Source organism: Callithrix jacchus, chromosome X, assembly GCF_049354715.1.
Source record: "Callithrix jacchus isolate 240 chromosome X, calJac240_pri, whole genome shotgun sequence".
Classification (NCBI taxonomy): Eukaryota; Metazoa; Chordata; class Mammalia; order Primates; family Cebidae; genus Callithrix; species Callithrix jacchus.
In genome coordinates this window covers 78258207-78284200 of record NC_133524.1, presented here as the reverse complement: position 1 = coordinate 78284200, position 25994 = coordinate 78258207, and the positions used below count along the sequence as shown (strand labels likewise).

Sequence of the window (25994 nt, the reverse complement as noted above, 5' to 3'; positions counted from 1 at the left end):
TCATATAATTTTCTTTTTTAAAAAAATAAATGAAAAGATAATCCTATAAGTAGAGTGAGACATCTTATTTGTATTTGTTAAGTAGGGAGAAAACCTGTAAATGCCTTAAGAGCACATTATTTCCTGTTAGAATATAAACAGATTCTAACCTGAATATTGGCATACCTTGTATTAATATTTCATGCAAGATGTTTGCCAGTCAGATTTAGTATGTGTCTATCTGTGTTTAGGTTAACGTGAGAGAAATTTTTATTCTTAGTTTCAATTTGATGTTGTATTTGTTTTGTGGTTACCCGTGCTGGAGTGCAGTGGCATGATCTCAGCTTACTACAACCTCCACCTCCCAGGTTCAAGTGATCTTCTCACCTCTGTCTCCTGAGTAGCTGGGACTACAGGCATGCGCCACCACATCCAGCTAAATTTTGTAATTTTTGTAGAGACAGGGTTTCTTCATGTTGCCCAGGCTGTTCTCAGACTCCTGGACTCAGGCTCAATCCTTTGGCTTTGGCTTCCCAAACTGCTGGGATTACAGGTACATGAGCCACTGTGCTCAGCCTCAATTTGATTTTTTAACATAGAATACATTGGCTTCTTTTAATCCTTGTCCACATAGTGGTTTTACCAGATGTTGGTAGTGAAAGTCATGGATACCTTCAAATATTTTTTATTTAATAAAACTAACGAAGCTGAACTTTTGTCTTCTTTGTGTTGAGAGCCAAACAGAATAATCTTAAAATTTTTACACTTTGGAAAAAGAGACCATTTTTGGTGGAGATAATTACTCCCAGCTAATTTTGTTTATTTTTTAAAAAATAAAAAGTACGCCATTTTTTGTGTTATTTAAATAATACATCATCTTTTTTATGGGGAGCTAGCAAGAATTGGGTTTAATGTGTGTTGAATTTGAAAAAAATCATGTCAAAATTTTGATTTTTTGAAATTATTTCATGGATTTTGATTTGGGAGATTGTCAGTTACTTGTGTTCTCACTATAATATCTGACTGATTATTTCTGGAATTCAGACATACTGTCATATGCCATTTAAAAAAATGATCATCTGATTATAGTAGTAGTCCCCCTTATCTGCAGTTTGGCTTTCCAAGGTTTCAATTACCCACAGTCAGCCAAGGTTTGAAAATAAGTGAGTGCAGTGCAATGACATATTTCTTGAAAGAGACCACATTCATATAACTTTTATTATAGTATATAATTATAAATGTTTTGTTTTATTATTAGGTATTATTTGTTCATTTCTTACTGTGCTAATTTATAAATTAAGCTTTATTATACATATATAAGTGTAGAAAAAAATTTAGGGCTTGGTACTATCCAAGGTTTCAGGTATCATCTGGAGATCTTGACATGTGTCCGCTGCTGATAGGAGGGATTACTGAATAATGAAAAATGTGTATGATACTGTTTTTTTTTCATAGTTTCATTTGCTAGTTTATTTTCTCATTTCTTTTACATGTTGTAGTGCCTTAGATATCTGTAGACCTCCTCGGTAACATACTCTTTCTCTTAGTCATCTCATGGTTTTGAATTTCATCTGTAGACTGATAACTCTCAATCTTTCATCTCCATCTAGGAACTATCTTTTAGCTCCATACATGTTTATTCAGCCGTCTTCTTGGCATCATCACATGGATGCCTACTATATATTTCAAATTCATTATATTCAGAGTTGAACTAATTTTTCTTCCTTAGATCTCCCCAAGCTTTTTAATGCAAACAAATGGGAATACCATGCTTTCAACTGAGTAGTCAACCCTTTTATCTTTCTCTTAGACTTTATATCTAATTTGTTAGCAAATCATGTTGGTTCTACCATCAAACTACATCTAGAATCTGGCAAATTCTCATGATGTCTATTATTGCTATCCTGGTTTAAGTCACTATCATCTGTGGCCTGGATTATTTAAATAGACTTCTAACTGATCTACCTGCATCTTCCATTCCCTTTCCCCTGCCCCAATTTAGCCTCTCAGTTTAACAGCCAGAGTTATTTGAAAATTGAAGTTAAATTATGTTTCTGGTGCTCAGGACCATCAATAGCTTCCAATCTCAGAGTTAAAGCCAAAGTCTTCCCAATGACCTACAATGCCCTATATTCTCAGCCTTCTTGGCTCTTCAATCTCGTCTACTGCGTATTTGCTTTAGCTGCTGGCCTCTTTGCTTTTCTTAAACATTCTAGGTACATGCCTTCCTTTACTCTTACTATTTCCAGTCTCTGGAGTGGTTTTCCTTGGATATTCAGTTTGTTTTCTCACTTCCTATGTGCTTTGTGCACATGTCACCTTCTCAGGGAGACCTTCTCTGACCACCTTATCACTGCTTAAAATTGTAAACCACCACACCCCCTACCTCCACCACTCTGTGCACAGCAACTCTGTATCTTCCCTTCATTTTTAATTTTTTTTTAATAGAGATAGGATTTCACCATGTTGGCCAGGCTGGTCTGAAACTCCTGACCTCAAGCGATCTACCCACCTCGGCCTCCCAAAGTGCTGGAATTACAGGTGTGAGCCACCGTGCCCGGCCTGTATCTTCCCTTCTGTTTCATTTTTGTCTCTAGTAATAAGCACCATTTGGTATTCTTTATATGTTCTTTGTTATTTGTGTGTTGTCTGTACCATCAGTGACATATTATCTTCCCATGTTTTGTATCTTTTTAAACAAAATTTAATTGAAATGGTATGATGCTAACAGTGGTTACCAGTGAATGGTAGAATTATATATTACTTTTTTTCTGTTTTTCAATATTTCCTAAATTTTTGCCAGTAGCTATGTGTTAATTTGTTAGGAATACAAAAATAAATGTTTTCTTAAACAATCCATAACATGATTTCTCCTTTTAAAACAATTAGATTAAGCCACATTAATGGGCCAGATCCCTTTTTGTGATTGATGAAGCAATTTAAATGCAATAGAGATAAAGGTTTCAATGTTTTTTCACTTTATAAAATTATACTATTTCATATTTAATTGTCTCATTCCTGTAGATCTGAGATCAGCAAAAATACAGGCCAGATAAAAAAATTTGGGCTTTACATGTCATACAAAATCTGTCACAACTGCTCAGCTCTGTTCTCATAGTGCAAAAGCAGCCATAGACAGTGTAAGGTGACTGTGTTCTAATAAAACTATATTTACAGAAACAGGCAACAAGCTGAATTTGATGTGTGGGACATAATTTGTGGACTACCGCTATAGAATTTAGATTAAGTGTTTTTTTGTTGTTGTTTTTGTTGAGACTGAGTCTTGCTCTGTAGCCCAGGCTGGAGTGCGGTGATATGATCTCAGCTCACTGCAACCTCTGCCTCCTGGCTTCAAGTGATTCTCATGTCTTGGCCTCTTGAGTAGCTGGGATTACAGGCATGCACCACCATGCCCAGCTAATTTTTCTTTATTTTAAATAGAGACGGGGTTTTACCATATTGACCAGGCTGGTTTCGAACTCCTGACCTTAGGTGATCCGCCTGCCTCGGCCTCCCAAAGTGCTAGGATTACAGGCATGAGCCACCAAGCCCGGCCAGATTAAGCTTTTTAATGCAGATTTATCAATCTCAGAAATGAAAATATAGTTGACCCCTTGTATCCTTAGATTCTGCATCTGTGGCTTCAACCAGCTGAGGAACAAAGGTCATTTGAAAAAAAAAATAACATTGGTACTGAACAGGAACACATTTTTTCTTTCTTGTCATTATGCCTTAAATAATATATAACAACTAATTACCCCAGCATTTACATTGTATTAGGTAGGTATTATCAGTAATCTAGAGATGATTTAAAATAGATGATTTAAAGTATACAGGAGGATGTACATAGGTTATCTGCAAATACCATACCACTTTATATCAGGGACTTGAGCATCTGCTGATTTTAGTATCCATGGGAGGTCCTGGGAACAATGTCTCAATGATACCAACAGAGGACTATATAGAGATGAGTCCTGACTTCTTTACTGCACATCAGTTATTAATAGATAATATTAATGAGTAATCTTTGTTTAAATTCAACTCTATTGTCTTTAGAAGTTCTGTGCCTTCAAACAAGGAAGCTAAGTAAATTACTTCTAATATCTATAATGATCATTTTCTTTTGATTTGCCTTCAAAATGTATTTAAATCCTGTACATCTTAATCCTTAATCATCATCTCAGTGGAAATGTTTCATCATCTTCATTTGGGATTTTAAAAACTCACTGACATGCAGGAAACTCTTGTTTAATTTTCAGGTTTTTCCTGTGTCAGTTACTCTTTTCCCTTTTCTGTGATTCTTTTCTGAGGATATGTAAAATACTGAGAGTAAGCCTGAGAAGCCCACATGATAAAGGCCATGATTCTTCTGACATAGCAGTAGTTGTCTGTATTGACAACTTAAGTATTTTTTTAAACTTGATCTACATTTTTCCACAATGATATGATATGAATAAAGATTTGACCTATTTTACATTATTTATGAAAACAAATCGCTTATATTTTTAAAGGACAAAATTATATATTTCATTGAATGAAACTGGATTTTAAAGTGAAATAAATAATAAAACCCAAATACTTCGATATTACCTTCCCAAGTGTTGTTTTTAGATTTACTTCTAATCCTCTGTGCATCTGAACTATAAAAATTCCACAGTTGTGGCCAGGCATGATGGCTCAAACCTGTAATCCCAGCACTTTGGGAGACTGAGGTGGGAGGATCACCTGAGGTTGGGTGTTCAAGACCAGTCCGGCCAGCATGGTGAAACCCTGTCTCTACTAAAAATACAAAAAATTATCTGGGCATGATAGCGGGTGCCTGTAATCCTAGTTTCTAGGGAGGCTGAGGCAGGAGAATTGCTTGAATCCGAGATGTGGAGCTTTCGGTGAGCCCAGAATGTCCCACTGTACTCGAGCCTGGATGACAAAAGTGAAACTCTGTCTCAAAAAAAAAAAAAAAATTCACAGTTGTTTCCATAAGTGTATATATAGCACAGCACATTTGTATTGTTTCAACTAGTAATGCGCTTGTGAATTTGTTCTCCACTGAAAGCGATTAAAAAAATCTTAAAGTGTAATGTTAAATTTAAAAGTAATTATTTTTTTAATGAAAACATTTTATCCTAACTTCAGTTAGTTTTTCTATAGTTTTTTTGACATTTTAAATTTTTATAAGGTATTTATAAATCCAGGAAAGTTAAGTAGTCCCTTGAAACAAAAATTTTTAAGTAAATTTATTAAAATTATATTTGTTAAATGATTATAATTTTAAAAGAGCCTACATTTGACGTTAGGCTGAACATGAAAACTCTTTGTTTGAATCAGAATTTTTTTTCTTTAAGTTTTGTCCATCAACTAAAGGCACAAACAGATACCTCACTTCTACTGGTGCTGATGGAACAATCTGTTTCTGGCAATGGCATGTAAAAACAATGAAATTTAGGTAAGTTGAGAAATTTTGTGAAAAATTAAGCATGTTAATTTTGGTCTATTTCCTTGATTCTTAATAGTTCATGTATTTAAATATGTATGTATATTTGTATGTATACCTGCTTCAATAGGTTGTTAAGAGATTTTAGGATAAATTTTTTATGATATTAATGTTGAAGAGATAATTTAAATAGAAAATGTTGGTAGATTTTTATTTGTTTTATTTCTTTGTTAAGATTTTTCATAATGGTAGTAGCAAATAATATGGCTTATAAAACTATAGTAATAATACTGATATAAAATATATTTGCAAGGTTAAATGCATTTTTAACGTGATTGATGGGAATAGTACTCACCACATTCCATTTGTTTTTTCTATAATATTGATGCTAAATTGATCAGTTTCGAATAGTGTGCCAACATTCTGTCCCATTAGATAAACATGACGAAAAATAAAAGCATCTTATTTTTCTCTTTAGAGATCGCCCAGTGAAATTTACTGAGAGATCCAGACCTGGAGTCCAGATATCTTGTTCATCTTTCAGTTCTGGTATGTGTAAAACTAGAATGTTTTGAGCATCTCAAATATTAAAATGATTCAGTTGTAAAAATAGATTATGTGATTTATGAAGGAAAAAGATACACATTTGAGTGTTAATTACCAAGAGTGCGAACCATGTGTTATGATAGGTAAACTTTTTTGGACTCTTAAGCACTGTGTAAGGTTGATTTTTTTTTCTTTTCTTATTCATAATTTAACACATTGTTATATAATGGTGATTTTGCTTGGTAAAAATCAGACCCCCTACTCTAAATACTCACCAACCAAAAAGTTTAGTGCTCCCCCTTAGTCAACAGAAAAATTCTGCTGAGTTTATTAAAAAAATAATGTACTATTGCTCCATATTGAAAATACTTATGCAGTGCTTTTTCTACTGCTAAGAACCCTACGTTAACCTTTTTTATTTCTTTTTTTGATTGTGGTAAAATATACGGAACTTAAAATTTTATCATTATAGCCATTTTTAGGTGTACACTTCTGTGACTGTAAGTGTACTCACATTGTCCCGCATCTGTCACACCATCCATCTCTAGAATTGTTTCATCATCCCAAAAGCAGTTGAGTTTTTACAGTGTTCCTGTTCATATCTCATCCATTCCTTTGCTTAAAGCCACAGTAAAGAGAATTGTAGAGAAGTCGTCTTATAAATAACTTTGGAAGATTACGTTTCTAAGTAAAATCTAAAGAAGTGAATTCCTCAAGGATGTGTTCTTTAATGTTTATGATTGTAGGCCTGTATTCAGTGTAGAGTCTGTAGATTTTGTTGGATGAATGATGCAGTTTTACATTTTCTCTGAATCATTAGCATGAGCATGCCTCCAATAATTAGAAGACCCCCTTGTGTTTCTTGAACCCTTTCTACTAATGAAAGGTAGCATACAGCTAAGGAAGTAATGAGAGGGTTTTTAAGGTTGCTTTGTACTATGTTTTTTGTTGTTGTTGTTTGTTTGTTTTTAATCTTCTAGGTGGTATGTTCATTACAACTGGTAGTACTGATCATGTGATTAGAATATATTATTTGGGTTCTGAGGTCCCTGAGAAAATTGCTGAATTAGAGTCACATACGGTAAGAGAAAATCAGAAACGATTGCTTTATTTTTGAACACTCTTGGAAAGTTGATTTTATTTCTTCTTTTCTGATGTGTACTATAGTTTAATATATACAGATCTCAAATTTTGGCTTAGTCTTTACTCTTGTCATCACTACTATACATACTATTTTTATAAAAGTGTGGGTTAATTATTCTAAAAGAAGACTTAATAGCAGTGTCTAAACTATGGGACCTATAAGTTGTCAGATGATTTCATTGTAAAATAATTAACTAAATGATGTGGGAAATAGGAAGTGATTGATTTATTTTCAAAAATTAATAAAATCAAGTGGAAAATTTAATGCAACTACTATTAAATTAACTATTTTAAGGTGTTCTCTTACATTAGGGTGCTGTCTTATTACGGAGGACATAATAAAGGAATATCTATTCAGAAATATTTGTCTCTTGAGATATGGTTTATAAGGTTTCCTTAAGTGTGGTTTGTTTTCTATTATTGCCAGTAAGTATTCCTCATTAGTTAGTACATCGTTTTGGGCCTCATTGATTTTTTTTTTTTTTTTTAGAAAATTAGAGGTTTTCTAACCTCTAATTTATTAAACAAAATACTACTTCAGTGATGTTTTTGCCTATGAATTTGAGAGAAAGAGCACTTAGTTCATTTTACAAATGAGTCCATTTTAACCGAAAATCTGTTGTTTTATGTCTTAGGATAAAGTTGTTGCTGTTCAGTTCTGTAACAATGGAGACAGGTAATTATGTAATACATATTTGTGTAAACAGATGTTTGATATATTTTACTACCATTTTTCTCAGATGCAGCTACCTCTATGATAGGTGCCTTAATTCTTTCCAGTGATTTAGGCTCAAAGCTTTTAATTGTCTTTGATGACATCCTTAGCTATCACTTCCACAATCTCATCCAAGTAGTAACCATAGCCTATCAGTTCTTCCTTTCTGGGTGCTTCCTTTTTTCTTTATTTTGCTCTATTTCTGTTAGCACCCATGTTAGTCAAGTGTTCCATTATCTGACCTGTCCATCTCTGCCAGATTAACATTTTATTTTTTTGAGATGGAGTCTCGCTCTGTCACCCATGCTGGAGTGCAGTGGGGCGATCTCAGCTCACTGCAACCTCCGTCTTTTGGGTTCAAGTGATTCTCCCGCCTCAGCCTCCCGAGTAGCTGGGATTACAGGCACGTGCCATCACACCAGGCTAATTTTTTGTATTTTTAGTAGAGACAGGGTTTCACTGTGTTAGCCAGGATGATCTCGATCTCCTGACCTCATGATCTGCCTGTCTCAAAGTGCTGGGATTACAGATGTAAGCTACCATGCCTGGCCAACATTGTTCTTTATAGAAATCTTTAGTGTTTCCTCTTCTGTATTTACAGAATAAAATTCAAATGTCTTAGCCTGGCATTCAGAATTCTCTACCATATGACTTACAGCTACATTCTTTTCTGTTATTCTCCATATGAATCCTTAAATCCAGCCTAATTGATGTACCCTGTTCCTGGTCACATCTCATCCATTCCTTTGCTTATACTTTTCATCACATCATTTCTACTAAGAAATGGCACTCCCTAACTTCCCCTAACCTCTTTCTCTCTCCCACTTTCTGCCTCTCTCCTTTCCTCTCTTTTCTCCCTTCTTCCTCCCCCCCCGCCCCGCTTCTTAACTAGGTCTTATCTTCCTTTTGCGGTTCATGCCCTATCTGAAATCTTTCCTGACTGTTCCAGCTTTTAGTTGTCTTGGCTTTGTCTGAACATCTGTATCACTCATTATCCCTATATCCCCAAAGTCAGAAATGATATGCAGATATCCTTGCACTCTCTAAAATGTCTAATCCCAAAAAGATAATGGCCAAAAAAGGCTCTAGCCTAAAAGTTTACCTGTAAATTTTAAAATTATAAGCACCTAGCATAAATTTGTTTCTAATACAGGTTATTTCCCATCTAAAATGCTTGATACCAGAATCGGATATTTTTTCAGATTTTAGAATATTTGCATATATATAATGAGAAATCCTGAGAGATGGAACCCAGTTCTAAACACAATTCATTTATGTTTTATGTACACCTTATACACATAGCCTGAAAATAATTTTATACAATATTTTAAATAATTTTGTGTATGAAACAAAGTTTTTACTGTTGGTGACCCATCACAGGAGGCCAGATGTGGAATTTTTGACTTGTGATATCATGCTGACACTAAAAAACTTTCAGATTTTAGACTTTTGGATTTGGCTACCTCAACTTATATGTCGATAAGGACTTTATATGGATGATCATGTTTTATTTTTAAATAACTTTTTGACAGCAAATAATTACAATGATGGAGTTGTTCATTTTTGTCAAATTTGAGAGTAGTCAAATTTGGTCTACAAAGAGTGATGTCTATATTAGGAATGAGAAAACCACCAAATAAATTTTGAGGTTGACTTGACTGCATTATACTGAGTTAGATGATTCAACATTAGTATAGCTACTATTCTTTGATGCTAGAATTTAACTCCGTCTTTTTCCATTAAGGAAAAAATACATTATTGTGTCTTAATTAATCGTGTGACCAATAAACACATGAGGAGATATCCAATTTTACTAATAATCAAAGAAATATAAATAAAAATAACAGTCACTTTTTTTTCTTTCAGAATGACAAGATAATGAAAAATGATAATCCCAATATTGCCAAGGGTTTTGGGAAAATGGACACTTCTACAACTTGTGATGAGATTGTAAATTGTTAAAAAAAACTTTTCAGGGAAACAATTTGGCAGTATGTATCAAAAGCTTTAAAAATATGCCTACTCTGACTCAGCAAAGATATGTATAAGGTTGTACAAATATTATACAGAGATGTTCATCACAGCATTATTTATAATGGTGAAGATTGGAAACAACAATTGATCATTAAAGGATTAATTAAATAAATTTTGATACATTCATATAGTTAAACACTTACTAAAAGTGATAGTAGTTTTGTACTTGTAAATATAGAAATAGATCTACAAAATACAGTTAAACTAGGGAAAAACATGTTTCTGCTAGTTTTATTTTTTGTAGTGGAAAATATTGAAGTGTTTATGTCTGTATTTTATAAATTCTGAAAATAGAAACTAAAGTGTTAACAATGACAGAAGTATGAGGGAATATGGATTCTTTTCTAATGACGTCTTTATTGAAATAATAATTTATGTAACATAAAATTCGTTGGTTTTTAGTGTATTCATAGAGTTGTGCAACCATCACCATAGTCAATTTTAGAACATTTTCATTGCCCCTGAGAGAAAGCTCATACCCTATAGCTGTCAACCTCCAATTCTCCTATCCCCTCACTCCCAGCTCTGGGTAAACATTAATCTACTTTTTGTCTTTATAGATTTGCCTATTCAAGATTCATCTGTCTTACCGTATCTATCTATCTTTCTTTCTTTCTTTCTTTTTTGCTGAATAATATTTCATTGTATGAATATGCTATATTTTATTTATCCATTGATGGGCATTTGGGTTGTTTCCACTTTTTGGCTTATTATGAATAATGCTGCCATGAATACTCATGTACACATTTTTATGTGGACTTAACGTTTTCATTACTCTTGGATATATACCTGGGAGTAGAATTTCTGGGTCATGTGATAACTCTACATTTAACATTTTGAAGAACTGCCAAGCTGTTTTCCAAAGTGACTGAACCATTTTACATTCCCCTCAGTAGTGTGTGAGGGCTAATGTGTTACTTACGTTATCAAAAAAAAGTGATCTACATTTTTGAGAAAATTAATAAACCTATTTTAACTCTTTGCAGTTTAAGATTTGTTAGTGGAAGTCGAGATGGGACAGCAAGAATTTGGCAGTATCAGCAACAAGAGTGGAAGAGTATAGTGCTAGACATGGCTACTAAAATGACTGGGTAAGAATGTATGTTAGACATTTATGTGGTTCTCATGATGTTTTAATTGAATTATATTTAATAATGAATATAAAGTGTCTTTTTACATTAATAAATAGTTTTAAGTTAATTGTAGACAGGAAGTTTGCATCTGTAAAGCCTCTAAGCAAATAATCTTTTGCTGTTAATTGACAGACTAGATGACAGGAATGTTGCTGTTTCATTTGATATTCTGGTCTGTTGTGACTCAAAGATTCTGTGCTCTACTGATGCCCGAAGAGGGATTCTCTGCCTTAGTTTCCTAAAGGTCATGGAAAAATATATCTATATTACTTTCTACCTTGAGAGTTGTCCCTATTAAATGTCAGCACATGTTTAATTTTTCCCTAATTTTCTAAGGACACTTTTATAATATATTGTATTGTTACTATTCTTACTCAGCAATATTTATCCACTTAATCAGCATTCAGTTTTATCATCTTCACTGTTGATTTAGAAGATAATTACCTCTTTGGGACACTACAGTTTCTTTAGAGTGTAGCCCTGAAATCAATTGCCTTTCCATTAGTTGAAATATAGAAATGACTTTTTCATCATAGCCACCTATTAATAATGCACATTCAATTACATAAAAATGTTAGTAAATTTTCTATTTTTTTATAAGACCTTATTCATTTTTTAAAAAAATTATAATTAAGGGAATAAAGTGGCAATTATGTTTTCATATTTTCTGTTAACCAACATAACTTTGAATTTTATTTTACAATGTATTTATAGATTTCTTAGTAGCTTCATAATTTTTGGTTCTCAAGGAACTATTCACAAAATTTTTGTCATCTTAGGGTCTTTTTTTCCTCCCTGAAATAAGCTAATGGGTATTGCCTATGCAGATACATGTAATTTTTCTTTCATGAATACTTAACAATATAGTTTAGGGTTTTTAAATCTAAACAATTGTATAATCCTGGAGAAATTTTGTTATAATTTGCTATTTAACATGCACCGTTGTCAAAAACTTGTAATATATGAATACTGCAAATTGTTTTGTTTAGCAATAATTTGCCATCTGGAGAAGACAAGATCACTAAACTTAAGGTGACTATGGTGGCCTGGGATCGCTATGATACCACAGTTATTACTGCAGTGAACAATTTTCTTTTGAAAGTGTGGAATTCTATCACAGGACAGCTTCTTCATACATTATCTGTAAGTATTTTATTTTTAGAGTGATTAAAATGGTCAAAAAACTCATTATTTTAAGACAGGAAATTTAAGTTCCAGTTTCTTTTCTGTGATATAGTAGACGTTGGAAAAATGATTTTCTGAGAGGCCTCTGTCGATATATCTGTAAAATAGGGATGACACATGCCATACCTGCTAAAAGCAAGTATGAAATCTTTCCAAGATATTTTCTAAGTCTAGTAGGTATTCATCTACTATGTTATAGTATATAATGAGGATATATAAGTTATTTTGTTTTTAGCAGGGGTTGACATTTTGTCATTGTTACCATTATGGGGATAGAGTTTAACTTATTTTGATAAGGATATTCTACATAGTTTACCTTTAGTGATTACTTTATGCAAGGAATAGGGGTAAGAAGAAGTGGGAAAGAAAAAAGGTTTTTTTCCTTTTTCAGAAAGTGTATTTGTTATTATAAGAGGCTTCAGTATTTATGATGTAAAAAATTGGAAGGATTAATAGCAGAAATCACATGGGTGGTATTGATGTTTTTTAGTTTATCATAATACTGGTTGACTTCAGATTTAAGTTTAAGTTTGAAACCTTTTTTTTTTTGTCTGCTTCAACTATGAATTCATAAGCGTTTTAAGGAGATAATGCCGAATGATTGCCCAGTGATTACACAGTAGTAAGTGATAAGGTTCAGATTAGAAACCAATTCTTGTGACTCTACTCAGTTGTTTTTGTAGTATATCATGGTGTTTATGTACTAGAGGGATGTAAAGTTCTTTTATTTTGGAAATGCTGTTTGAGCATTAGCTGTATGCTAAAAGTGGATTAAGTGTTTTATAAATGGTAAATTAGACGAAGTCATGTCATGCCAGAATTTATAGCCTATTAAGAGAAATACTTTAAATCAGATAAGTGTTAAGAAAGAAAAATGCAAGATAGAATGCAAACTTCTAACAGGGTGACCAAATTTGATATGGAAGCCTCAGAGAAAACTTCCTGAAGAAGGGTAGTTTGGGTTAAGTTTTGAAAGATAAGTAGAAATTACTGAAGTCTCAACAAGTGTTACCTCCTTGATTAGGCCTTCCCTGATCAAACAGTCCAAGGTAGCCTCCTAGTCTTTGTCTTATTATGTCACCTTGCTTTACTTTTATTAATGTTTATCACTATTTGGTATTTTATTGTTAAGTTTTCTTCTTTATTTGTTGCCTCTACATGGTAGGGAATCAACAAATATTTGTTAAATATGTGAGAAGGCTGGGAGGTGCTTCTAGGAAGAGGAAATGGCATGTGCAAAGGTCCTGAGGTAGATAGGAGCTGAAAGAAAGCCACAGAGAGCAGAAACAGAGTCTCCCCAGATACAACTGGAAAAGTGGACAGGGACCAGACTATTTAGGATTTTGTATGCTCTATTGTAAGACCAATAGGAAATCATTAAAGGGTTTAAAGCAAAGGAATGACATGTGAGTTTTGCTTTTGAAAAATATGCTTTAATTCTGGGCACAGAAGAGGGAATAGATTGGAATGAGTTAAGAGTGACTCCAGGTAGATTGTAGAAGTCTGATAGTAGTCAGGATGAGCCAGGATGATAATTTAGATTTCTGTGATGGTGGTGGAAATACAAATATGGCAGATAAATTTTAAGACATTACTGACTTTGACTAGATCTTTTTCCCCACAATCTACTATGCCCTATCCTAAGGCATATGACCAAAAAAAAATTAAAATCCCCAGCTTCCGCATATTTGTTTTTGTTTTTCCCTAACCTGCATTGAAGTAGTCATGTCATTATCATTTGAGTTTAACAAGCTAACTATATTTTTTTGCTGGTTAGGAACCTGAGAAAATATTGGCTGTCTCAAATTGATTGTTTTAGCAAGGGATTTTGTTAAAGCAAAGAAGTAACTTTTTCAGTAGTCACTGGGAAGAGCTTTGTAAACTTTTGAGTTGTGATGGTATTTATTGTAAGGGTATTTTTCCTACTAATCTTCATACTATGTTTTGAACCAGTTTAAAGTTACTTTTTTTAAAATAAGCTGTATTTTTGTTCATAATTGTAATATGGTAGGATACTCTATTTATTCCATTTATTTAAATAGCCTGATTTGGGATATAATGCACTTTTGAGGTTTGCAGGATATGATCATTTTTTTAGACACTCCTGATATATAATGTGTTGGTGTGCTCCTAAGATAAGTGCAGCTTCATGTTGTTCTCTATGCTTTTCTAAGACTTGGAGCCTGTTCCTAATCATATACTCTCTAGACAGGAATTAAGTCCAAGGAAAATCAACAATGATCTTAAAGCAGATGTCTGTAAATTTTCCTTTATGAGGAATATAAACGTAACATTTGTAAACATGTTCTGTGTTATATAAACTATAACATAAAGCATTGGTTTTCAAGCTTCTTTTTAGCAGCAAATGTATCTTTCAGATAACATCTTAAATGGTACTCCCAAATATGAAGTAGATATAGAGCAGAGCCACTGTGCTTTATCTTTTGAGTGTATCATGGGGCCTACTAAAATACAGTTTGCATACCAGTAATGGAGAGTAGAATCCTGGATGAAGAACAATGAAAGTTTGTATTTATCACTGGGTCACAATTGGGCGTTAATGAAAGATTCTGTTTGTCATATTTTCTGTCACCTTTTAATTAGGCTAGTCCTAAATTCCACTTCAGAGGCCCGGTTAATGAGCTGTAAGACTATCTTTATTTTAAAAACAGTTCTGGGTCTTCTGTTTATTGAATTCTTGATAAAAACAGTTTATAAGGAACTCTAACTGAACTGTATTGTTCTTGTAGTATCCATATAGTAAATGCTGTTAAATTTTTCTGCGTGAATTCATTTGAACCAGACTGATTGCACACCAAAGACCTTTTTACCAAATAAACCAGACATTTGTTGTTGCTTTTCATTTTTAATATTGATTTTTATTGTAGGGACATGATGATGAAGTATTTGTTCTGGAAGCACATCCATTTGATCAAAGGATCATACTTTCAGCAGGTCATGATGGGAACATTTTTATTTGGGACCTTGACCGGGGGACCAAAATTCGGAATTACTTTAACATGGTAAGAGAAACCTGTATCTAGTTCACATTAAAACCAACTTCTCTTATATAATAACTTGATAATTAAAGTATACCTAGTGCAGAGGAACCTCTTGTCATCTGTGTTTAAATTGGTAAAATAATTCAGAGAATAACTCAAGAACTGAGTAAGGCCAGTTGAGCTTTTCAGGATGACTATTCTTAGGTGTTAGCATTTTCCGAATTCTGTTCCCCAGCTCTAAACTACAGATACTCAGATGTATTAAGCTTTAGAGTTAATACCTAGCCAAAATCACCAAAAGATTGACGTTTAAAATGTAATTCTGATTTATGAATTATAGCAGTGACTGTAATACTTCTATCTGCCTCTGGTAAACCTCATGTGATTTAGTAATCAGAAAGTTGTTTGGCAAACATGGACTTGGAGATATGGATACTCTTAAGATACATTTAATACAAGCCATGAAAAAATCTTAGGAGCTATCTCTTCTCTCAGAACACCTTTCTATGGTGATGGGAATACTCATATCCTCTTAAGACTAATTCTGACTAAACATTTCTAAATTGTTGGTTGGCCTTGGAGCTTACTTTTATAGGCTTTATATAGACTGAAAGCAAAGACAGGTCCTCTTTCTTTTGTTAATAAAATTGATAGTGTGCTTTAATTTAAGATGGTTATTTTAAGACTTTTTGCATTATAACAAGATTTGAAAATAATATCTTGAGTTTGCTGAGGTAGTACCTTTGTCATTTTGGTTGCATTTAGTTCTTTTTAATCTTTATCGTCACTCACTTAGTATTTCAAGAGGTATGTCATTGCTAGCAATGATTGATTTCATCCATTGCAATTTGACTCTCCCTAATTTCTTTCAGAGATTTACTGTTTCAGTAGGGTTCTGGCTGCAGAAGCCAGAGAGTATTTTGGAATGTTGGTGCATCACAGAATGAATCCATGGTATTAGCAAGGAGAAGTTATGGCCTATTGATTATTTGAAAATTGCTCTTAAGATTACTTGAGACTCCTCTGAATTTCAGATTGAAGGCCAAGGCCATGGTGCGGTGTTTGATTGTAAGTTTTCACCAGATGGGAACCATTTTGCCTGCACAGATTCTCACGGGCATTTGCTGCTTTTTGGTTTTGGATGCAGTAAATACTATGAAAAGGTTAGCATATTTAAATTTTGCTGTAGAGTGTAATTTGGGAATGTATCATTCACTAATTTTGTTTAAAGCCTTCCAGTTAATAAGGGTTGTTATGTGTTAATAGATATGAAATAAAAGAAAGTTGTCTTTCTTAGTAAAGGTTCTCAGTTGTGATCTGCACTGCCGGAACATTAGGCTTGGCAGTGCAGATCACGATTGAGATGAGTTATAGGGTGATGAAGATATAAAAATTTCTTAGAAAATCCTTTTGCTTTGAACATATTCTCTACTGCCTTCCAGGTATAATAGGAGAGTAATTCTATTACATTGCATTTTCTACTTCTCATGAATTGGGAATAAACCTGGTGACTGAATATGTTTATATTCTTAGGTGGCTATTTTACTGTTTTGCTTATTATTGATCCTGTTAAAATGCTTTGGGAGCTAACTTAATAGGTTCTTTATATTTTATTAGCTGTGAATTTGAGGAACATTATAGAATCTTAGAGTTGGAAGAGAACTGAAACATTGAGGCAGCTCGATAATTATATTAATATCAGTTTTGAGTGTCTTTGATGTGATTGATATTTACCCGTTTTACCATGTATATTATACTTCATCTATTTTCATTTGAATAAAAATAAGAAAAACATAATTATAGGTTTGTATAAGTTTTACAACTTAAATAAAAATGCCCAATTATATCTACTTGGTTGTTGCTTTAGTTCTTATCATAATAGGAGAAATATGATATAAGTCTAAAAATTAATACAGATTATAGGATTTTGCACAGAAAAGAGAATTACCATCTAGGTAATTCCATTCTATTCTACCTAAAGGGAATATATGGCAGCAAAGACTACAAGAGTATGTAATAATTGTCTGATTTTAAAAATGAGTGTGCTCTTGGAATAAAAACAAGTATTTACTTATAAATTCCTTGTGGCTGTTGACCCACTAAAAATCTGTCATAAAGATTCCAGATCAGATGTTCTTTCACACGGACTATCGTCCTCTTATTCGTGATGCCAATAACTATGTATTGGATGAACAAACCCAACAAGCTCCTCACCTCATGCCTCCTCCATTTTTGGTTGATGTTGACGGAAATCCTCATCCTACAAAATTCCAACGGCTGGTACCAGGACGGGAAAATTGTAAAGATGAACAACTTATACCACAGCTGGGATATGTGGCTAATGGTATGTTTTCTCTAAAAGCAAATTGAAAACATTTTTCACAATATTGTACATTACTACTGTTCTCTATGATGTATGCCTCCTGCTAAACTCTGAGGTAGGTTATTAATATGTTTCATCTTCTATTGCTGTTAATTTTCAGTTGCATAAAACTTTTTACCTTAGCAGAGTACATTTTCATCGTTTATCTCACCTGGACACAAGTAAGTGTGTTAGTACAAACACAAGCATATATAAGCTCAAGCAGAGAATGTATTGACCTATTTCTTTAGAAAACTTAATGTATGTATGAACCTGTTGGTTTCTATAATATTGAGTTGTAGTAAAAGCTTTTATAACTGGTGGAATTCCATTGCTTATGGTATTGGTATTTTAGTTTGAGAGTCCATGGTTAATTGAATTAAGAAGAGGAAACTTTGAAAAACCACAGATTGCCCAGGCACAATGCTGAGGCGGGTGGATTACTTGATTGAGGTCAGGCGTTCAAGACCAGCCTGGCCAACATGGTGAAACCCCATCTCTACTAAAAATACAGGCCGGGTGCGGTGGCTCATGCCTATAATCCCAGCACTTTGGGAGGCTGAGGTGGGTGGATCACGAGGTCAAGAGATCGAGACCATCCTGGTCAACAAGGTGAAACCCCGTCTCTACTAAAAATACAAAAAATTAGCTGGGCATGGTGGCACGCGCCTGTAGTCCCAGCTACTCGGGAGGCTAAGGCAGGAGAATTGCTTGAACCCAAGAGGCAGAGGTTGCGGTGAGCCAAGATCGCGCCATTGCACTCCAGCCTGGGTAACAAGAGCAAAACTCTGTCTCAAAAAAAAAAAAAAATTAGCTGGGCGTGGTGGTACACACCTGTAATTCCAGCTACTTAGGTGGCTGAGGCACGAGAACCACTTAAAACTGGCAGGCAGAGGTTGCAGTGAGCTGAGATCATGTCACCGAACTTCAGACTCTGTCTCAGTAAAAACCACCCACACCCCTACCCCCGCCAAACTGGAGGTAGCTATTTAGCTGTCATGTTTGAACTGCAAAGAGTTGTTGGGTGGGTAAGAGAATGTGACTATTTAAATAGCACTCAGTCTTGGGAGATACTGGAAAAACAGATAATGAATGTGATACATGATGGGAAAATAGTAGAATAAAACATTGGAATAATCTATTTTCTATCAAAGCAACTTGTTGTCCTCTGGTTCACATATTAACATTATTTATACTGCCCTGTACCCCCACATAAAATGCTTTCATATCTTACTTTGGTACTTGTAGGTTGTCTTCAGGTATAAACTAGTAAGTTACTGATTTGCAAGTAGAATTTCATCTTTGCTTAGGGAATTAAGGTTTTAGCTGATCCTTATAGAATGAAATGCAGCATATCTTTTTATGTTATTGCTCATAAAGGTTGTAGAGTAGATAATATTACACATGTGCCAGTAATTGCTGTGATGATGTCCTATTTATTAGCTGAGGAGAAAAGGTATAACTATTAATTAAATGGGAGATAAACTTGAAAACATATGAATAAGAAAGTTTAATTTATCAGACTGCATTTCTTGTAAGATCTGATAACTTGGTTACTCTGTAATCTGACTAGAGGACAAGATGAAAACTAGGGCTATGATATACTTAGAAAAAGATTTAACATTTTCATTCAGAAATAATCATTAAGTTTCAGTGTATATAAAAAATAATTTTGTATTTATTAAAGCACTAAAATGTTATCAAAGGCAGTATTTGAAAGATCATCATTTTGACTTCTTTCAAAAAGGAAATTTTCACAAAAGAGGGACGTGAAGCATTTTAGGTATCTGGTTGAACTTGTTTAAACCTTACTCAGAACTGTTATATGGCATAGCTAGTTGCTCTTAGGTAACAAACTTGTACAGCCTGTAACTGCACTGAGTACCATAGACAATCATAATACATTGGTAAATATTTTTATAGCTAAGCATATCAAGACAGAAAAGGTACAGTAAAAATATAGTATAAAAGATAAAGAATGGTATACCTGTATAAAGTACTTATCATGGAATGGAACTTACAGGACTGGAAATTGCTGTGGGTGATTCAGTGAGTGAGTGATTAAATGTGAAGGCCTAGAACATTAAAGCACACTACTGTACACTTTATTGACACTGTACACTTAGGCTATGCTAAATGTATGTAAACAATATTTTTCTTTCTTCAGTAACAAATTAACCTTAGCTTACTTGAAACACTTTTGATGTTCTTTTTTACCTTTTTGACTCTTGTAATACTTAGCTTAAAACACAAATATATTTTACAGCTGTATAAAAATATTTTTATATACTTATTCTATAAGCTTTTTCTATTTTTAAAATTTTTATTGTTTTACATTTTAAACTTTTTAATTAAAAGTTAAGGCACAAACACATTACCCTAGGTCTACACAGAGTCAGGATCATCAATATCTCTGTCTTCTACCTCCACATCTTGCTTGTCCCACTGGAAGGTCTTCAGGGACAATAACACATGGAGCTTTCATCCCTTATAACAATATCTTTTTCTGGACTACCTCCTGGAGGACCTTCTTGAGGCTGTTTTACAGTGCAGTTTTTTTTTTTAATAATTAGAAGGAGTACATTAAAACAGTAATATAGTCATTTATTGCCAAGTATTATGTACTGGGCATAATTGTATGTACTATGCTTTTATATAACTGGCAGTGCAGTAGGTTTGTTTATCCCAACATCACCACAAACGTGAGGACTGTATTGCACTATGAAGGCTATGATGTCACTAGGAAATAAGAATTTTTCAGCTTCCTTATGATCATATGAGCCTACCATTGTATATGTGGTTTATCTTTGACTAAGATGTCATTATGCAGCACATGATTGTATTTATAGATGAAAAGGTCCTCATAATAATGTCTAGTTTGGGAACATTGGTTAAGTCAGACACATAAGCTAGTACATCAAAAATATTTCAAGTTTTTAATAATATGTTTCGTTTGATATATACTTTATTTCCAGTTTAATCCTGTTCTTAATCATTTGTGTAGAAATTGATAGGTTGTTTTACTGTGTTTAAGGTATACTAAAATGTAAGTAATTTTGTGGCTTTGTATTTGGTCTCATTAAGGTGATGGTGAGGTGGTAGAACAGGTAATTGGGCAGCAAACCAATGACCAAGATGAGAGCATTCTTGATGGAATCATCAGGGAGCTACAGAGAGAGCAAGACCTGAGACTAATTAATGAAGGAGATGTTCCACATTTTCCAGTTAATAGAGCATACTCTGTTAATGGTGGTAAGTATTTTTATACTTATAAAGGGGGTAGTGTATGTACTTTAATTATATTACTTTTACGAAATAATTACATGGAAAATATTTTATGTTTATAAATAACATTTTTATTAATTTACAACTGTGATATCAGATAAATTGAAGTCTTTTTTTTTTTTTTTTTTTTTTTTAATTTTTTATTGGATTATAGGTTTTGGGGTACATGAGCAGAGCATGCAAGACAGTTGCGTAGGTACACACATGGCAGTGTGCTTTGCTTTTCTTCTCCCCTTCACCCACATTTGGCATTTCTCCCCAGGCTATCCCTCCCCACCTCCCCCTCCCACTGGCCCTCCCCTTTTCCCCCCAATAGACCCCAGTGTTTAGTACTCCCCTTTCTGTGTCCATGTGTTCTCATTTTTCATCACCCACCTATGAGTGAGAATATGCGGTGTTTCATTTTCTGTTCTTGTGTCAGTTTGCTGAGGATGATGTTTTCCAGATTCATCCATGTCCCTACAAACGACACGAACTCATCATTTCTGATTGCTGCATAATATTCCATGGTGTATATGTGCCACATTTTTCCAATCCAGTCTATTATCAATGGGCATTTGGGTTGATTCCAGGTCTTTGCTATTGTAAACAGTGCTGCAATGAACATTCGTGTACATGTGTCCTTATAGTAGAACGATTTATAGTCTTTTGGATATATACCCAGTAATGGGATTGCTGGGTCAAATGGAATTTCTATTTCTAAGGCCTTGAGGAATCGCCACACTGTCTTCCACAATGGTTGAACTAATTTACACTCCCACCAACAGCGTAAAAGTGTTCCTTTTTCTCCACATCCTCTCCAGCATCTGTTGTCTCCAGATTTTTTAATGATCGCCATTCTAACTGGCGTGAGATGGTATCTCAATGTGGTTTTGATTTGCATCTCTCTGATGACCAGTGACGATGAGCATTTTTTCATATGATTGTTGGCCTCATATATGTCTTCTTTTGTAAAGTATCTGTTCATATCCTTTGCCCACTTTTGAATGGGCTTGTTTGTTTTTTTCCTGTAAATCTGCTTGAGTTGTTTGTAAATTCTGGATATCAGCCCTTTGTCAGATGGGTAGACTGCGAAAATTTTTTCCCATTCTGTTGGTTGCCGACCCACTCTAGTGACTGTTTCTTTTGCCGTGCAGAAGCTGTGGAGTTTCATTAGGTCCCATTTGTCTATTTTGGCTTTTGTTGCCAATGCTCTTGGTGTTTTGTTCATGAAGTCCTTGCCTACTCCTATGTCCTGGATAGTTTTGCCTAGATTTCCTTCTAGGGTTTTTATGGTGCCAGGTCTTATGTTTAAGTCTTTAATCCATCTGGAGTTAATTTTAGTGTAAGGTGTCAGGAAGGGGTCCAGTTTCTGCTTTCTGCACATGGCTAGCCAGTTTTCCCAACACCATTTGTTAAACATGGAATCCTTGCCCCATTGCTTGTTTTTGTCAGGTTTATGAAAGATTGTATAGTTGTATGTATGTTGTGTTGCCTCCGGTGCCTCTGTTTTGTTCCATTGGTCTATATCTCTGTTTTGGTACCAGTACCATGCTGTTTTGATTACTGTAGCCTTGTAGTATAGTTTGAAATCCGGTAGTGTGATGCCCCCCGCTGTGTTCTTTTTGCTTAGAATTGACTTGGCTATGCGGGCTCTCTTTTGGTTCCATATGAAGTTCATGGTGGTTTTTTCCAGTTCTGTGAAGAAAGTCAATGGTAGCTTGATGGGGATAGCGTTGATTCTGTAAATTACTTTGGGCAGTATAGCCATTTTCACGATATTAATTCTTCCTAACCATGAACATGGAATGTTTCTCCATCTGTTTGTGTCCTCTCTGATTTCGTTGAGCAGTGGTTTGTAGTTCTCCTTGAAGAGGTCCCTTACGTTCCTTGTGAGTTGTATTCCAAGGTATTTTATTCTTTTTGTAGCAATTGCGAATGGCAGTTCGCTCTTGATTTGGCTTTCTTTAAGTCTGTTATTGGTGTAGACGAATGCTTGTGATTTTTGCACATTGATTTTATATCCTGAGACTTTGCTGAAGTTGTTTATCAGTTTCAGGAGTTTTTGGGCTGAGGCGATGGGGTCTTCTAGGTATACTATCATGTCGTCTGCAAATAGAGACAATTTGGCTTCCACCTTTCCTATTTGAATACCCTTTATTTCTTTTTCTTGCCTGATTGCTCTGGCTAGAACTTCCAGTACTATATTGAATAGGAGTGGTGAGAGAGGGCATCCTTGTCTAGTGCCAGATTTCAAAGGGAATGCTTCCAGTTTTTGCCCATTCAGTATGATATTGGCTGTTGGTTTGTCATAAATAGCTTTTATTACTTTGAGATACGTTCCATCGATACCGAGTTTATTGAGGGTTTTTAGCATAAAGGGCTGTTGAATTTTGTCAAATGCCTTCTCTGCGTCAATTGAGATAATCATGTGGTTTTTGTTTTTGGTTCTGTTTATGTGGTGAATTACGTTGATAGACTTGCGTATGTTGAACCAGCCTTGCATCCCTGGGATGAATCCTACTTGATCATGATGAATAAGTTTTTTGATTTGCTGTTGCAATCGGCTTGCCAATATTTTATTGAAGATTTTTGCATCTATGTTCATCATGGATATTGGCCTGAAGTTTTCTTTTCTCGTTGGGTCTCTGCCGGGTTTTGGTATCAGGATGATGTTGGTCTCATAAAATGATTTGGGAAGGATTCCCTCTTTTTGGATTGTTTGAAATAGTTTTAGAAGGAATGGTACCAGCTCCTCCTTGTGTGTCTGGTAGAATTCGTCTGTGAACCCATCTGGACCTGGGCTTTTTTTGTGAGGTAGGCTCTTAATTGCTGCCTCAACTTCAGCCCTTGTTATTGGTCTATTCATAGTTTCAGCTTCCTCCTGGTTTAGGCTTGGGAGGACACAGGAGTCCAGGAATTTATCCATTTCTTCCAGGTTTACTAGTTTATGTGCATAGAGTTGTTTGTAATATTCTCTGATGATGGTTTGAATTTCTGTGGAATCTGTGGTGATTTCCCCTTTATCATTTTTTATTGCATCTATTTGGTTGTTCTCTCTTTTATTTTTAATCAATCTGGCTAGTGGTCTGTCTATTTTGTTGATCTTTTCAAAAAACCAGCTCTTGGCTTTATTGATTTTTTGAAGGGTTTTTCGTGTCTCAATCTCCTTCAGCTCAGCTCTGATCTTAGTAATTTCTTGTCTTCTGCTGGGTTTTGAGTTTTTTTGATCTTGCTCCTCTAGCTCTTTCAATTTTGATGATAGGGTGTCAATTTTGGATCTCTCCATTCTCCTCATATGGGCACTTATTGCTATATACTTTCCTCTAGAGACTGCTTTAAATGTGTCCCAGAGGTTCTGGCACGTTGTGTCTTCATTCTCATTGGTTTCGAAGAACTTCTTTATTTCTGCCTTCATTTCGTTGTTTACCCAGTCAACATTCAAGAGCCAGTTGTTCAGTTTCCATGAAGCTGTGCGGTTCTGGGTCGGTTTCTGAATTCTGAGTTCTAACTTGATTGCACTATGGTCTGAGAGGCTGTTTTTAATGATTTCAGTTGTTTTGCATTTGTTGAGCAGTGCTTTACTTCCAATTATGTGGTCAATTTTAGAGTAGGTGTGATGTGGTGCTGAGAAGAATGTGTATTCTGTGGATTTGGGGTGGAGAGTTCTGTAAATGTCCACCAGGTTTGCTTGCTCCAGGTCTGAGTTCAAGCCCTGGGTATCCTTGTTGATTTTCTGTCTGGTTGATCTGTCTAGTATTGACAGTGGAGTGTTAAAGTCTCCCACTATTATTGTGTGGGAGTCTAAGTCCTTCTGTAAGTCATTAAGAACTTGCCTTATGTATCTGGGTGCTCCTGTGTTGGGTCCATATATGTTTAGGATCGTTTGCTCTTCTTGTTGTATCGATCCTTTTACCATTATGTAATGGCCTTCTTTGTCTCTTTTGATCTTTGTTGCTTTAAAGTCTATTTTATCAGAGATGAGAATTGCAACTCCTGCTTTTTTTTGCTTTCCATTAGCTTGGTAAATCTTCCTCCATCCCTTTATTTTGAGCCTTTGTGTATCCTTGCATGTGAGATGGGTTTCCTGGATACAGCACACTGATGGGTTTTGGATTTTTATCCAATTTGCTAGTCTGTGTCTTTTGATTGGTGCATTTAGTCCATTTACATTTAGGGTTAATATTGTTTTGTGTGAATTTGATACTGCCATTTTGATGCTAAGTGGCTGTTTTGCCTGTTAGTTGTTGTAGATTCTTCATTATGTTGAAGCTCTTTAGCATTCAGTGTGATTTTGGAATGGCTGGTACTGATTGATCCTTTCTATGTGTAGTGCCTCTTTTAGGAGCTCTTGTAAAGCAGGCCTGGTGGTGACAAAATCTCTGAGTACTTGCTTGTTCGCAAAGGATTTTATTCTTCCTTCACTTCTGAAGCTCAGTTTGGCTGGATATGAAATTCTGGGTTGAAAGTTCTTTTCTTTAAGAATGTTGAATATTGGCCCCCACTCTCTTCTGGCTTGTAGTGTTTCTGCCGAGAGATCTGCTGTGAGTCTGATGGGCTTCCCTTTGTGGGTGACCCGACCTTTCTCTCTGGCTGCCCTTAGTATTCTCTCCTTTATTTCAACCCTGTTGAATCTGACGATTATGTGCCTTGGGGTTGCTCTTCTTGTGGAATATCTTTGTGGTGTTCTCTGTATTTCCTGCAATTGAGTGTTGGCTTGTCTTGCTAGGTGGGGGAAATTTTCCTGGATGATGTCCTGAAGAGTATTTTCCAGCTGGGATTCATTCTCTTCATCCCCTTCTGGTACACCTATCAAACGTAGGTTAGGTCTTTTCACATAGTCCCACATTTCTTGGAGACTTTGTTCATTCCTTTTTGTGCTTTTTTCTTTGATCTTGGTTTCTCGTTTTATTTCATTGAGTTGGTCTTCGACTTCAGATATTCTTTCTTCTGCTTGGTCAATTCGGCTATTGAAACTTGCGTTTGCTTCGCGAAGTTCTCGTATTGTGTTTTTCAGCTCCTTTAATTCATTCATATTCCTCTCTAAGGTATCCATTCTTGTTATCATTTCCTCGAATCTTTTTTCAAATCTTTTTTCAAGGTTCTTAGTTTCTTTGCATTGATTTAATACATGATCTTTTAGCTCACAAAAGTTTCTCATTATCCATCTTCTGAAGTCTAATTCCGTCATTTTGTCACA

The 25994-nt window shown here is 34.8% G+C and overlaps 1 protein-coding gene across 4 annotated transcripts in view; it reads left to right on the top strand.

Annotated features, from left to right (window-relative positions):
* Window positions 1–25994, top strand: part of BRWD3 (bromodomain and WD repeat domain containing 3) — a 131885-nt gene that overhangs the window by 61763 nt on the left and 44128 nt on the right. For all 4 annotated transcript variants that reach the window (XM_078363026.1, XM_035289671.3, XM_035289670.3 and 1 more), the window contains 10 exons: window positions 5322–5422; window positions 5889–5959; window positions 6937–7037; window positions 7735–7775; window positions 10835–10939; window positions 11971–12124; window positions 15055–15189; window positions 16203–16331; window positions 17287–17512; window positions 20615–20782. In XM_078363026.1, coding sequence (XP_078219152.1) covers window positions 5322–5422; window positions 5889–5959; window positions 6937–7037; window positions 7735–7775; window positions 10835–10939; window positions 11971–12124; window positions 15055–15189; window positions 16203–16331; window positions 17287–17512; window positions 20615–20782 — 1231 coding nt within the window. The remainder of the gene's footprint in view (window positions 1–5321; window positions 5423–5888; window positions 5960–6936; window positions 7038–7734; window positions 7776–10834; window positions 10940–11970; window positions 12125–15054; window positions 15190–16202; window positions 16332–17286; window positions 17513–20614; window positions 20783–25994) is intronic.